This window comes from Vicia villosa, unplaced genomic scaffold (assembly GCF_029867415.1).
Source record: "Vicia villosa cultivar HV-30 ecotype Madison, WI unplaced genomic scaffold, Vvil1.0 ctg.000726F_1_1, whole genome shotgun sequence".
Classification (NCBI taxonomy): Eukaryota; Viridiplantae; Streptophyta; class Magnoliopsida; order Fabales; family Fabaceae; genus Vicia; species Vicia villosa.
This window is the reverse complement of record NW_026705326.1, coordinates 53,403-67,597: the sequence shown is the minus strand read 5'-3', so window position 1 is coordinate 67,597 and position 14,195 is coordinate 53,403. Positions and strand designations below refer to the sequence as shown.

Sequence of the window (14,195 nt, the reverse complement as noted above, 5' to 3'; positions counted from 1 at the left end):
TGATATTTCATTCAGATATATCTCAAGACAAAATTATAGTTTCTAAATTGGATGATTGAACAATTTATGAAACTTGAAGATTTGTTCCAAGATTCAAACCTGCAGATTTATTGAAGCTCTTAGCATGTGGATCAAGTAACATTTGGAAGAAGGTTACGAAGCCCATGGACTACTGAAGAGTATTTAAAGAGAATCCTAGACCTAATGAAGACAACTTTTCACAATTGTAAAATTATGGAAAGTCTTGTGTCTGAAGTTTTGAGAGTCTCGTGTGTGTGTTCAAGTCACCCACATATCTTTTGATACTTTGTGGTAAACTGTTTGTTACTTGACTGTTTGTCAAGCTGTTGTTCTCACTCTTTAAGCTTTTAAGCATATAGTTGAGTATAGTTTTTGATTAAATCTTTTAAGCAAGATCAAGTTATTGTTCTTAGTCAAAGTTGTGAAGCAAGACTAAGTATATCGTGTTGGAAGTGTGATATTCTTTTATCACTAGTTTGTGATTGGTTTTGTCACTAGATTGTGACTTATGTTAAAACACTGTTTGTTTTATCACTGCGGTGATTGAAGGTGTGATGTCAATTTCTCATATCTAGAAGTTAATTTCTATGTAGAAGTTGCACGGGATAGGGATTATGTGAGAAGTTGTAAACAGAGACTGCTTAGGCTTTGAACTAATACTGATAATATTGGATTTTCTTCCTGGCTTGGTAGCCCCCAGATTAGGCGTTGTTGCATTGAACTGGGTTAACAATTATATGTGTTATTTACCATTCTGCAATTATATTATACATGCTCTTCTGTTTGGTAAATATGTGTTATGACAGCTCATGATGTCAAGACATCTGTCTTGACACTATGATTTGTGTTGAGACATTGGTCTTAACTTGTGTTTGAAGGATGAGTGATCATTCTGTAATTTGTGTCTGCATAACTACAAGTTTGGGTTATTCAGATATGGTTTTATTTTGTCTGTTCAGTAGATGCTGTAACATCTGTATTATCATCATGCTTTGATGTTGGGACATCAGTAGTGACATGAGGTAGGTACAAGTGCAAGAATTTCAGAGGTTATTGATCGTAAGTCTATCGATCTGATTTAGGGCAATTATTCAACTTAGTAATTAATTAGGAATATGTAATTATATGTTGTGGCTTTTGAATTAACAAACATAGAACACCTAGATAAACTCTAAATTGACGTAAGGAATTAGAGAATTATTGTGTAAATTAGCGAGTTGTACACTAAGAAATTGGGTGCAACGGTCTTGTTAATTCTCTGTAAGATATTAGCGTAATTGCAATTCAATTAATACACAGTTCATCAACAAATATAAATAGGGGATTCAACATAAAAGATCTAATCGCCTTTTATTATTAAACTTTACTCTGGCAAAATTCTCATTTTGTTTTCGTAATCGAATCATTATTGAAACTCCCCCTTTTGTTAACTTTTAAATTGCATCATTATTATCTTGTAAAGTTTTCAATCCCTGTAGAGACAAATTAATTTTATATCTTCAACGGGATTGGTACACTTACTAGAATTGCCATCATGCGGAGATGGTAGTCACACACTCACACTCCTCTCGAAAATCGTTGCCCGAAGATATCCCCATCACATTACTCTCAAAAGAGAAGCGATCAAGGCATTGTCCACTAAGTTCCCTTTTGATGTTTAAAAAATCCTTCGCCAAACACATTGTTGAGTACAAGATATTTAAATCACTCAAAAAATCCCCAAAATTAAACAATTACCGCAGAACCAAAGATCCAAACGAACAAATAAAACATGTAGATAGTATATATGTTTGACTATCACCGTGCCAAAAGTGTCATGAAATGAAAACTACTTTTTTAACTCTAAAAAGGGTGTCATGATTTGATTTTAAACCTTGGAGAAAGGTGTCATCAATTCTTAAAGAAAATTGTGTCAAATTCAGAAGAAAAAAATATATTTGTAAACAATAGTTATTTAAAATCTCAACCTAATCAAAGTTATATAACTTTTAAAAAATATGTATATCTAAAAAAATTGAAAATAATTTTAAACTTAAGTGATTTTTAAAATTTTGATATTAAAAAAATCATAGTAAAAAAATAAAATATTAAAATTAATTATTTAAATCAATTTTTTATTTAAAACGTCTTTAAAACATATATATATATATATATATATATATATATATATATATATATATATATATATATATATATATATATATATATATGAAAATCATTTAAAAATTGACATAAACTAGCTCTAAATATTACAAAGATTAGAAATTTGAACTCTTTCTTTTATTAGTTTATAGTACTATCAATATTTTGATAATAGTGATAAGAAATTTGAACTCTTTCTTTTACCGTAAATAAAAATTTGAAAATTGATTTTTCGCTTTTTCCCTCTCAAAAAGTTGCAGCGCAACACTGTCCATAGATTTCAAAAATTTGCAGCGAAGCTAAGTGAGAATTACGTTTGAAGTTTGAAGTTTGAAGCAGAAAAGTGCAATGGAGAAGAAGCTTCGTTCATCTCTTCACTCTTCACCCCAAGAATTCATCTCCTTAGCCATAACCCAAACCCTAAAATCCACAAAACCCTCTCTCAAAACCCTAATCCATTCCATTAAACCCTCCTCCGACCTCATTTCTTCTCTCCCTCCCTCTCTCTGCAATTCCATCGCCTCCACCATCCAATCCTTCCAGAACCTTCTCCAATCCAACTCCGACAACCCTCAAACACCTCTCGCCACCATACTCCGCCGCTCTTCCCGCAAACCCAACGCCAACACCGAGCAAAAACCCCAACCTAATAAAAAGGATAAACTCCTCGAACGTCTTCAGATTCTCACTCATGTTTTGTCTCTATGCGTTTCGCACCCTAGGAAGGTTTTCGATCCCGCAGATTTGCTTCCCGGAGTGCAAGCTTTGCATGATAATTTAATTGTGTTGGAAGCGGATTCGGTTTTGTCTTCGTGGATCGAGACGCTTTGTGAAGAATGGTGGAAGGAGAATTTAGTAGGGCGGGAGTCGTTGATTTCTCAGACGCTTCCGTTTCTTATCTCGAGGACGTTGACGTTGAAGAAGAAAGTGGATGTGCACAGGGTTTACATGCTTCGTGAAGCGTTTTCGCTGTTTGATTTTGAAGATGATAGTATTGAGGATTTGAAGCTGTTGCTTAATCGGAGTGTGATTTCGCCTTTGTTTTTGAAAACTGAAGATGGGAGAAAGTTTCTTTCGTTTCTATTTGGGTTGAGTGATCAACTTAGGAAGGAACTGTTGGCGATGATTCGATCGCAGATTCCATTTGGAAGGAAGTCCATGTTGGAGGCGTATGGAGATATATTGTTTCGAGCATGGAAAGCTGCCCCAGAAGATTCAAGGAGTGAAATTGAGAACGGGTTCTTGCAGGATTTGATTGAGGGTTGCATTCATGCAAGTTCTGGATCTTTTGCTTCATATATTAGGAGGGTTTTGGGAGGTTTTATCAACCAGAGGACCGTTGACGGGGTTGAGAAATTACTCTATCGACTTGCCGAGCCTGTCATATTTAGATCTCTACAGGTAAATTGCCTTGTCAAAATCAACTTTTTCCAGCTTACATTTTTTAGTGTTTGAATGTTGGTTTGTTAAACTTTTGGTATAAAGACTTTGTATTATGGCGGTGCTAAAGAAAATGTCTGTGCATCAATTGGTCCTTGAATTTGGTGATTATTTACACTGGTGTTGGCTTGTAACTTATGGAGTTTCCCAACTCTTTGTAGATGCCTTGTTTGTATGCATTAAAAATTTTATAGGTGCTTTGCATGCATTCATAATCTTCTATTGTAAGTTGTAATTTGTATTGGGCCACTGGTCATCCAGATGAAAAAAAACCAGCATATGACTTTCGAGGGCTGGTTGGTATACCAGCCTATGAGTTTTTTTTTTTTGGATTAGCAACTTTGTAAATTATACTAAATTATGGGTATGAATTATAATATTTAAAATAGTTTGTGATTTTCCTTTCTATGTTCAACATTTTACTTTGTCTTCTTATCAATATAGGCTGCAAACTCAAATGTTCGGCAAAATGCTTTGCACCTGCTTTTGGATGTATTCCCCCTTGAAGATCCTGATGCTCCAAAAGGGGATAAGGATACATTGATTGATAAACAGTTCTTTTTGTTAGAAAGGTTGCTTGTTGACGATTGTCCGGAAATTAGAACAATTGCTGTTGAGGGTTCGTGTCGTGTCCTTCAGCTATTTTGGGAAATTATCCCGTCACCAATTATTACGAAGATGCTTTCAAAAATAATTGCTGACATGTCTCACGATGTATGCAACGAGGTAAGGCTGTCTACGTTGAATGGCATCATTTATTTGCTTGACAATCCCCACTCTCATGAAGTCCTTAAAGTGCTCTGTCCAAGACTTGGGCACTTAATCCTGGATAACGTCCTCACAGTACAAGTTGCTATGGCTGATCTCTTACTCCATCTAAAGGATGTCCCAAATTTTCAGTTTAATAAGGTTCATATTCTTAAACTCATCATTATTTTAGAAATCTCTGTATCTACTTTATTTGCAAATATCATCAATTCTCACTGGTTGGCTGCCCATTGTTGTGTATGCCCTGCAGGTGGTGGATCTCAATTTGCTTTTATCCGAGCTTGCTAGTGATCAACCTCTTGTAGCTCAGAAGATAACTAAACTTCTTATACCTTCGTACTTTCCCTCAGTAGTGCCCATTGAGGAGGCATGTAATCGCTGCATTACACTTGTAAAAAGGGCTCCACTGGCTGGTGCAATATTTTGCAAGTATGCCATCTTGGAAGGAGTGTCTAAAACTCGTCTTATGGAACTGGTAAAAGTTTTTCTGAGTTTGGTTTTGTCACCAGATAAGCTGAATGCAGATCTGATAGAGGGCTTTCTTGTCGCTGCTAGCTACCTTTGTGATAACTTAACCTGTGAACCATCCTACAAGAATGCCCTCAAAGAGTTCATTATTGCAGAGAAAGTGAAAGGTTTACTAACTGTGGCATCTACTGAACAAGCTCAATCATCTTTATTCAGCATTTTCTCCACTGTCTGTCCAGATAATGTTGAAGGACTTCTAGAGGAGGGCATGAGGGTTGTAACAAACTGCCGTGGTTTACCCGATGATGTTGATCGCCAATCTAAAGTTAGGTCTGCACATAAGTTGTTGCTTTCTTTGAGAGGTTTTGATGACATGTTTGAAGCCTTAACGACCCTACTGCATAAGGCTGCCCATCGTTGTCACGTTAAATTTGGTACAGAAATGCCATCACACAGTGTTAATTCTAAATCATTTGGAAAACTTTCAGATAAATCAAAGACAGTTAACCGAAAGCAATCTTTTGAAGATGATTATGTTGTAGCTGTTGGTGTAGCCTGGCAAGTTAGAGACTTGCTGCAGCATGAGGATACCAGGAAAGCTATCTTTAAATCTCAACCTTTAGAAATGTTGTTTTATTCACTTAAGATGGTATCTGAAATCAGCATTGTGAATTGTGGGAAGTATGAATATATAGATGTATCTCCTGTTTTGGCATATATTGCCCTTGCTCTACAAATGACGGTTGATAATGTTGGCCGAAGTAGTGGAAAGAGTGGTGATCGAAAGAAGAAGAGATGTAACATTGATTCTTCAACATTACTTTCGGAGGCAAGTACACTCTTTTTGCATATTTTTTTTTTAAATTTCATATAGATTTAGTGACTAAAATATTTTTTCCTGGAATTTGGAGTTATTTGCATCTTCTCTTGCCCAGTTGTATTTGTCAATTTTCATTATCTGCTAAAAATTTCAATGGTCTGGGAAAAAATTAAATTGTTTTTTCCTCGAAATTTTCAAGTTTTTGGCATGATTGTTATGATATTGTAACCCTACACACCTAGCTCGTCCATTCATTTAACTCGAGTCCTTTCATTCTATTGAATTATTGATGAATTGATATTATTATTATAGAATAACCAGTTTACTTTTAGTTCTGGCTTGGTTGATCTTCTGATAAAAAAATGTTTAATCAGACTGTATTGAATACGACAATTGAGCACATGCTCGACTGCTTAGAAAAACTATTTGGATCGGATGACTCTATACAAAGTCGCAATGTGGGTTCATCCAAGTTGAAATCAACAGCAGGGAAAAATCAAAATTCCACAAAAAGGCGAAGGTTGTCTTTGACAAATGCCGGCTGCCCAAGAGGTAAGAAAATACATTCATATTTCATTTCATGTATTATAGTCATAACTTAGCACACTGCAGAAGTTGGAAAAAGCTCAAGCACAATTCAAGTGCTTCAATTGATTTCATTTCAGTCAATTTTTAATTTTTTCTTAAAAGATTTTGTATGTAGTAAATAGTTAGATGGGTAATTGGATACATATGGTTGTTAATGTTCTCAGATTTCTAATACTATTTTGCTTTTTGGCCATTATGTACGGGTTTCTTCTCTTATGATATTTGACCATCAAATTTCCAAATCATTATTTGGCATTTCATTTATGAAGGAATATGGCCCTTTTGTTAATCCCCGCTATAAGGGTTTATATAGAGTCATGCATCTAACCGTTTTCATTTGTTTTAACGCGCGTTTGACTCTTTTTGTTAACTCTAATTAAAACCTTACTAGTACTATTTGAAGCTTTAAAATATGTATATCAGCTCAGGATATACATCTAGTTGATGTTTGTGACTAATTGTCTAAATCTTTTTAAACAGGATCTGCACACAGTGAAGCTCAATATGTACTTTGCAAGGTGAAGATGCTTACTGCCGTTCTCAAGTTCATTGCTGATACCGCTGCAATGTATTTTGCTCCTCATAACCATGGATTATTTTTGAAATATACATCAAAATGCATACGACATATATTGTCTTCATTGAACCATCTTTTTCATAACAAAATCCAATTCCATGAAGAAGATAAAAAAAATACTCTAGTTTGCCTTAAAAGCTCTTTCAGCTATGCGTCAAAAATACTCAATGTGATACTGGCTGGTTCTGATGGATCCTCCATTACGGCATCAAAAGCCTTTACTCTTGCCAATAACTTACTTGATTTAATTGTTTCAATAGAATCATGTTTGGGGTCTATATATGCGTCACGTCTTGTTTCAGCAGCAAGGCCTTGGCTGCCTGATGTGGTTTTGGCATTGGGGTCTTTAAGTGTTCTACAAGATACTGACAGTGAAGGTGAACACGCAACTGTATCTGAACAAGTGAAGTTGCACTTTCCAAAATGGCCTTTGGTTGTAGCCAAAACTGTGCTCTCTGCAGTGAATGAAAGTGAAGGAGATGTTGAAAGTTCTCAAACAGATAAATGCCCAGCATTCAATAAACTTCTGGCCATGCTGATTATATTACTAAAAAAGAATCGAAGTATAATGGATGTAGTTGGGAATGTTTTCCTGGTTTGTTCACTTGTTGGGCTAGAACGAAAGAACTTTGAGCTGGCATTAGGACTCTTGCAGTTTGTATGTTCCAAGTTGTTTAACAGCGATGACAAGGATTGGGGTGACATGATGCTGTCTTCTCTGCAAGAAATATATCATAACATAGAGCAGCAAATGAAAGAAGATAAAGACGACGATGAACTGGAGAAATTAACGCATGCAAAGAAGTTGCTTGAACCTCTTTGGAACTATCATCTATATGAAAGTAGAAAGGTTGACATGACTGATGTCTAGAATTAGTTTTTTCTTGGTTTTGTATGTCTATTTGTAGGAATTTGACAGTACAATTTACGAAAGCCTTTAGATCCTGATGTATAAACTCTACGCTTTTACAATGCAACTGAAAATATAACATGAATGCAATTTAGTTTTCCAATATGTTACCATCTTTTTTTTTCTGTACAGAAAGTTACAAGTTTTTCCTCATGCCCTTGACTAAAAGTTTCCACTGTTTTTATTGTTTTGTTTTTGCTACTAACTTTAAAAAAATGCTCTACAGTAATTGCTGAAAAGGGGTTACAAAGATTGACTTGTTTAGAATTTTTACGATCCTTTAATGAGATTAAGGTACGAGTAATATTAATGAGGTAGTAACTGCTTTTTAAAGAATGGAAGTCAAATGACTGATTCAGAATCACTTCAACATAGTTAACAAACAGGACGCATCCATTCAAATTGCCAAATTGAAGAATAGTTATTTTTACTCTAGTTGTTTCTTGGCAACAAGAGTCGTCAATATCTACAACAAGTTCAGATTTTCATCTATAATTCTGATTGCCTTGAAAATAATATAAAAAAAAAGTACGAAATAAAATTGTTAAATGGTGATTCATCAGTCGCCTAAAGATAAATGGCGAGGCTCTAGAGTTCTACTTTGCTGCTCCATTCTGATTCTAACCCAAGGCAGCCTCGAACAATGCCAAATGAGTTAGTGAATGTACACGAATGAGAGCGATCTAAGGTCTAACAACTGTAACCATAACAACTAACAATTACAAATCTTCACTGCTTTTTGATTAAGAGATGTTCATTTGCTTTCTTCAGACAGGAATCTTCTTTAAGCGAGCAGCAAGAGGCATGCCCATAAATCCGACAAATAAGCAGGAGAACCATTGTACCAGAGTGAGAGGTGTTGTGTTTGCAAAGGTTCCCAAGTACTCGACTATTATGATTTGAAAGAAAATTGTAGCACTGATGACCCCCACAAAGACATAATTATCCAATATGCCCTTAAAAACATTAATTTTCTCCATCTCCCGTGAGTTTATCTCATTGAAAACCTGCAAAACCACATTCATACAACAGTTAAATATCACATGCTTTTAACCTATCTTTTCTAATTTTTCTACAGTCATAATTATTATTCCAAAACAAGTTGTTCAACATTTTCTATAAAAGTACCTGACAGAGGACAAATGAGTTGAAGATCAGTGTGTTTAAGACTAGATCCGAATTGGGGCCATCAAGTGCGAACATGGATTTTCCTTTTGACTGAAGAAGCCATATCACCATAAACTGATACAGCGATTGTCCCATGATGTTCCTCCACATGACATTGCTGATGAAGTTCCCTTTTCTCCCAACAGGTGAACGCTTCATTAAATCATCATTTGGAGGTTCAGTTGCGAGTGCAAGTGCTCCCAATGTGTCCATTATCATGTTCACCCATAAAAGTTGAACAGCAGTGAGTGGAGCAGATCCTGAAGAGAAAATGTATATAATATCATAAAGAAATATAAGGAATCAAATGTTTCTAAAATTATTCCTGTCATCATGTCACGCAAATTGATATGAAGTCCAAATTTAAAGTAGAGATATTAATCTAACTTTCTAACCTGTCAAGCAGGCTGATGTAAAGTTCACTATTAGAGCAACCACATTAACTGTAAGCTGAAACTGTACGAATTTCTGAATATTTACGTAAACAGAACGTCCCCATTTGGCCACGGTTACTATTGTCGAGAAGTTATCATCCAGAATGATGACATCTGCACTTTCTTTTGCAACCTGCACATATAAAGTGATTAGCAGGACTCTTGTATTATCGTTGCAATAGAAAATTAATTAGTGACTAAAATGTAGTATTGCCCCTTTTCTTTTAATTTGCTATCAGATATTTGACACGCACCTCAGTTCCAGCAATGCCCATGGCAAGTCCAATGTCAGCTTCATGAAGGGCCGGGGCATCATTTGTTCCATCACCAGTTACAGCTACAACTTCCCCAAATGTGGTACGCAGGTGTTTCACCAATGTATGTTTGTCTAAAGGCGAGGATCGAGCCATAACCTAAAAGGAAATAAACATTTATGTTACTTAAAGTATCATCCATAAATCATCTTTAACTGAAAGATAGATTGGTAAAGAAGCAATCAAGAAGTAGGCTATAGATGAAGGTAAAAAAAACCTGAATTTTGGGAATCAGCACAAGCAACTCTTCCAGACTCTTCTCTCTAAATTCCGGACCTTCAATGGCTATGCCATCATCGGTTAAAATCCCACATTCCCTAGCTATAGCCTTTGCAGTGTTAATATTGTCTCCTGTAACCATTCTTACGGTTATTCCAGCTGAACGACATAGTGCTACAGACTCCTTAACACCAGGACGAACGGGATCTTTGATACCAACAACTCCTATACAAGTGAATCCAGTAACAGGAATGGTGTCTTCAGCAGAGAACCCGTTTTCTAATTCCATATAGGCAAGGCATAAAGTTCTAAGTGCCTCATTAGCAAACTGGTTTATTGTAGTCTGAAGATGGTGAATTGATTCTTCATCAAGTGGGACAACATCACCATTTGAATTGAGAACTTTCTCACAAGCAGCAAGAACTATTTCAGAAGCACCTTTACAGTGTGCTCTTAACCCTCCACTAGGGAGCTCCACCACTACACCCATTCTTTTCTTAGTTGAGTTGAATGGCTCAACTTTAACAAGCTTGCATGCTTGTCTCTCTCCTTGAAAATCACCACCTAATGACAAGCCAAATTCCAATATCGCAGTCTCGGTTGGGGTCCCTAAAATCTCATGTTTGCCTTGTTTGTTAACCACAACCTCTCCTCCGGTGTTGTTAAATATTGACTGTAGCAGCAGTTTCACAGAAGATTCTGGGAGTTCAGAGCACAAAGTAGAAGTCTTGTTGCTCACTTCCTTGCTTTTCATACAAATGCACGTTTTCACAACAGTCATGTGATTGGTTGTTAGTGTCCCGGTTTTGTCACTACATATAGTTGTGGCTGATCCCATGGTCTCACATGCTGCCAAATTTCGGACAAGGGCTTTGTCGTTCATCATTTTTTTCATAGCAAATGCAAGGCTCAATGTCACAGCTAATGGAAGTCCTTCTGGAACAGCCACAACAACAATGGTAACTGCGATCGCAAAGTACTCCAACATCTCCAGAGCATCATCCCCATTCCAGCTCCAGAAGCTTTCTTGTTGGAGTTTAGCGCTCACAAGTCCTTGCATAAGAACAGCAAAAGTGACAACTGCAAAGAATAGGCCTATTTTCCCAATAATGGTTGCCACTCCATTAAGTTTCACCTGTAATGGGGTTTCATCATCACCACCTTCACTGAGAGTAGCCATCAACTTACCCCACTGAGTCCTCATTCCAACTGTGGTAATCAACATCTTGCATGATCCATCTTGGACCTTGGTTCCTGAAAGAAGAAATGGATTTTCGGAATTCACCACCACGGGTTCACTCTCTCCTGTTAAACTTGACTCATCAATCAACAGAGAAAATCCAGAAACAAATAGTCCATCAGCAGGGACTTGGTCACCTATGGCAAGATGCACGATATCGCCAGGAAGTAATTCATATATAGACATTTTCTGCCTATATCCGTTTCTAGTAACCTGCATGGAAATTTTCTTCTTCTCCTTGTCCAAATCTTTGAACTGTAACGATTGACGATAATCACTTGTTGCAGTCACAAACACAACCAATAAGATACTAGCAACAATTCCAAGACCATCATGAGCTCCCTTTGGCCATCCTTCTGTTGCAATGCCAACAATCAGAGACACAATAGCACACACTCCAAGTATCATGAGAGTCATGTCTTGAAGTGCTTCCCAAACAAAAACCCAGAAGCTTTTAGCCTGACTTTCAGTGAATTTATTGATTCCATATATCTCTTGTCTTTTATCCAGTAAATCAGTCTCATTGCTAATCCCAACAGTGGTTGATGTACAAAGTTTTTCTGCAATGCCATCAATCTTACCATGATATTTCAACTTCTTTACATCATGGCCTTCTACAATAGACCCCAATTCATCGCCACAGATTTGAAATCCTGCATCTTTAACATACTCCGGCACTTTGTAATCACTTGGTTTTGCGCCTGTGGATATTATCGGAAGTAAATATATTGCCTCTAATTTTTTGTAAGCTATGGAAATAATGCTCTGAAAAAACATACCTTGGATAAACTGAAATGCTGCTTTGGAAACCAATACTGCAACCCTCAGCTTCTCCTGCAGTAAGGAGAGAACAAGTCTTTTCAGAAACAAAACATCAAGATGTCACATTTTATGTATTGAAGAGAAAACTGAGGAATGTCTGTTTATAGTACTTTATAAGTGCTTCCAAATTCTTTATTTAGAAAAACAGTTTTCATACGGTAAATGAGCACATAAGTATGAGTGAATCATAAGCGAGCTTACAACAGGAAAGCAAGATCAAAATATTAGTCTTTTTCGGCGTGTAATCAAAATGTTGGTCAGTTAGTTTCTGATGCTTCGATAATTATTTTGAAATGTTTCCATTTTATAACTTGTATGCTAGCAAAAATGCTAGTAAAACTCTACATTAGCTAATTTATGCATTTATGTTTGTCATTTATTGAATGTAGCAACTTTTTAATTACTAAATAATCTACTAGATATGCTCTAGATCTGGAATTAACAAATTCTTAAGGTTAAGGGTCAAGTTCATGCTTTTATTCAGAATTGGTAAGAATAAAACTAATTATTTTTCCCTATTTTTATTCAAACCAATACGATTAAATTGCATTCTCTAACGGTAAAGAGGTTAAGTGTGAAATATTAGTTTTTTTTTCTTCTTATAAATCGTTATGGAAGATTGAATTTCAAATAATTTCTAAGTCTTTTTTTCTGTTTTGTAAATTATAATTTGTAACTCTCAGTCTAAGGTGGACCCATAAGATTCACATAACGCCTAATAGTCCAAAAAATATCTCAAAAAATGAACGACAGGACAAATATGCACACATAACTATATGCAATAAATATTATTTTAACATTTTTTTACTATTAAAAGCAACCAATGGCAATTTATACTAAAAATTAATCTAAAATATCATTGGAGCCATCCAACATGTGTAAATAATAAATAAAATTAGTTTATCCAAAAATAAATAAAAAAATAGAAACCTGATTGGTGCGACGCATAGCGGCGGCTTCTTCTCTCTTGGAGAGATTTGCAGTGAAACGGAATCGTCTTTTGGGATTCTTGACGAATCCGCATACATCTCTCCATCTTCTGAGAGCTTCTTCGGAGGAGTTTTTGGACTTCACCCCTCCGAAATTCTCTTGCAGATAATTCTCCATCAACGGCTCCAAGCAAGGATCCTAAAACAAATTTAACGGTCTTTTTTCTCGATTTGATGAGTTTAACCTAAACTGATATGATGAAATGAAAATGTTTTGGATGAAAGAATGGTTTGTATTTGTAAGCAGCGAGAGAGTTATTGAAGGTTTCTAAGAAGCAGGGAGTTAAACTAGACACCAAGTTTGAAGATTTCGTGGAAAGAGCTAAGCTTACTTACTTCATTTTGTTGTGGGAATTTAATGAGTATTACCGTTTCTGGGGTCTTAGAGGTCAACCGCGTTATTTGTGTTTTTGTACTTATGGCCCTTTTTTATGACTAGTAGTAGTTGGGGGGTGGGGTAGTCTTTTCAACGACGTCTCCAAACTTTAGTTTAAAGTAAAATGTGGGGTCATAACTTATAAAAGCCTAAAAAGCATCTTAATCAGTTAATCGTGATTAGCTTAAAAAAAACATGTTTTAAATTTTTATTGATTAACTGTTTTCATGATCCAGAATATTTTGAGCTTTTTTTTTTATGATTATATAAAGTTTAAAGCTTAAAGAGTATTTAGAGAAGTATGAGTCAATTCTGTTAATATTCATGAACTAATAGTAATAAATATTACCGTGTCAAAATAAATTACGAAACCTATTTTTTGGTTTTGAATATAATCCATTCCACTTTTTAGATGGTTAGTGACAATCAAATTCTGTAAATTTGAGATGGTTAGTGACAATGATTCCATGATTAGCCGAAAACGCGTAAAGGACGAACCAAACGCGGAAAGAAGAACACCAATGACTCGGTCGGACCTACTTTCTTTTTTCCGGAGAAGTATTCTTGCATGTTAGGAAAAGCCTGCTTGGTAATAAAACTTTAGTTTTTAAAGCAACGTGTTTGCACTGCCTAACGGTCTAATTATAAACAAGCTTCCTATTCAACAATATTAGTAAACAAACTTTATAGCTTTTTCGTTTTCTTATTTTTGTTTGTCATGTGTTTTTCTCTTCCACCCGTAGTGCCATTTTGAAATTTTTATCATTATTATCATTATTATATGAGTTATTCTTAATTTCTTATATGGTCACAAGATCAAATAAAAAATTCTTAGGCACATCCACTTATATCAATTATACTTTTGATTTTTTATAATTATTTTTAAAACAATAAGAAAAC

The 14,195-nt window shown here is 35.5% G+C and overlaps 2 protein-coding genes across 3 annotated transcripts; one reads left to right on the top strand and one right to left on the bottom strand.

Moving 5' to 3' along the window:
* Positions 1–2,393: 2,393 nt before the first annotated feature.
* On the top strand, positions 2,394–7,839 carry LOC131630708 (uncharacterized). Its single transcript, XM_058901456.1, has 5 exons — positions 2,394–3,564; positions 4,048–4,512; positions 4,622–5,668; positions 6,034–6,211; positions 6,728–7,839. The coding sequence occupies exons 1-5, from the start codon at positions 2,512–2,514 to the stop codon at positions 7,693–7,695; spliced, it is 3,711 nt and encodes a 1,236-aa protein (XP_058757439.1). The 5' UTR covers positions 2,394–2,511; the 3' UTR covers positions 7,696–7,839.
* Positions 7,840–8,136: 297 nt separating this feature from the next.
* Positions 8,137–13,340, bottom strand: LOC131630709 (calcium-transporting ATPase 2, plasma membrane-type-like). Of its 2 annotated transcripts, XM_058901459.1 has the most exons (7): positions 12,861–13,339; positions 11,888–11,942; positions 9,867–11,809; positions 9,590–9,748; positions 9,297–9,468; positions 8,863–9,161; positions 8,137–8,741 (listed from the first exon to the last, which is right to left on the bottom strand). In XM_058901459.1, exons 1-7 carry the CDS (start codon positions 13,035–13,037, stop codon positions 8,502–8,504), a joined length of 3,045 nt encoding a protein of 1,014 aa, XP_058757442.1. In that variant the 5' UTR covers positions 13,038–13,339; the 3' UTR covers positions 8,137–8,501. The 2 variants fall into 2 exon arrangements, with proteins under 2 accessions (XP_058757442.1, XP_058757441.1); XM_058901458.1 differs by having other exon boundaries at positions 9,867–11,942; positions 12,861–13,340.
* Between the last annotated feature and the right edge of the window lie 855 nt (positions 13,341–14,195).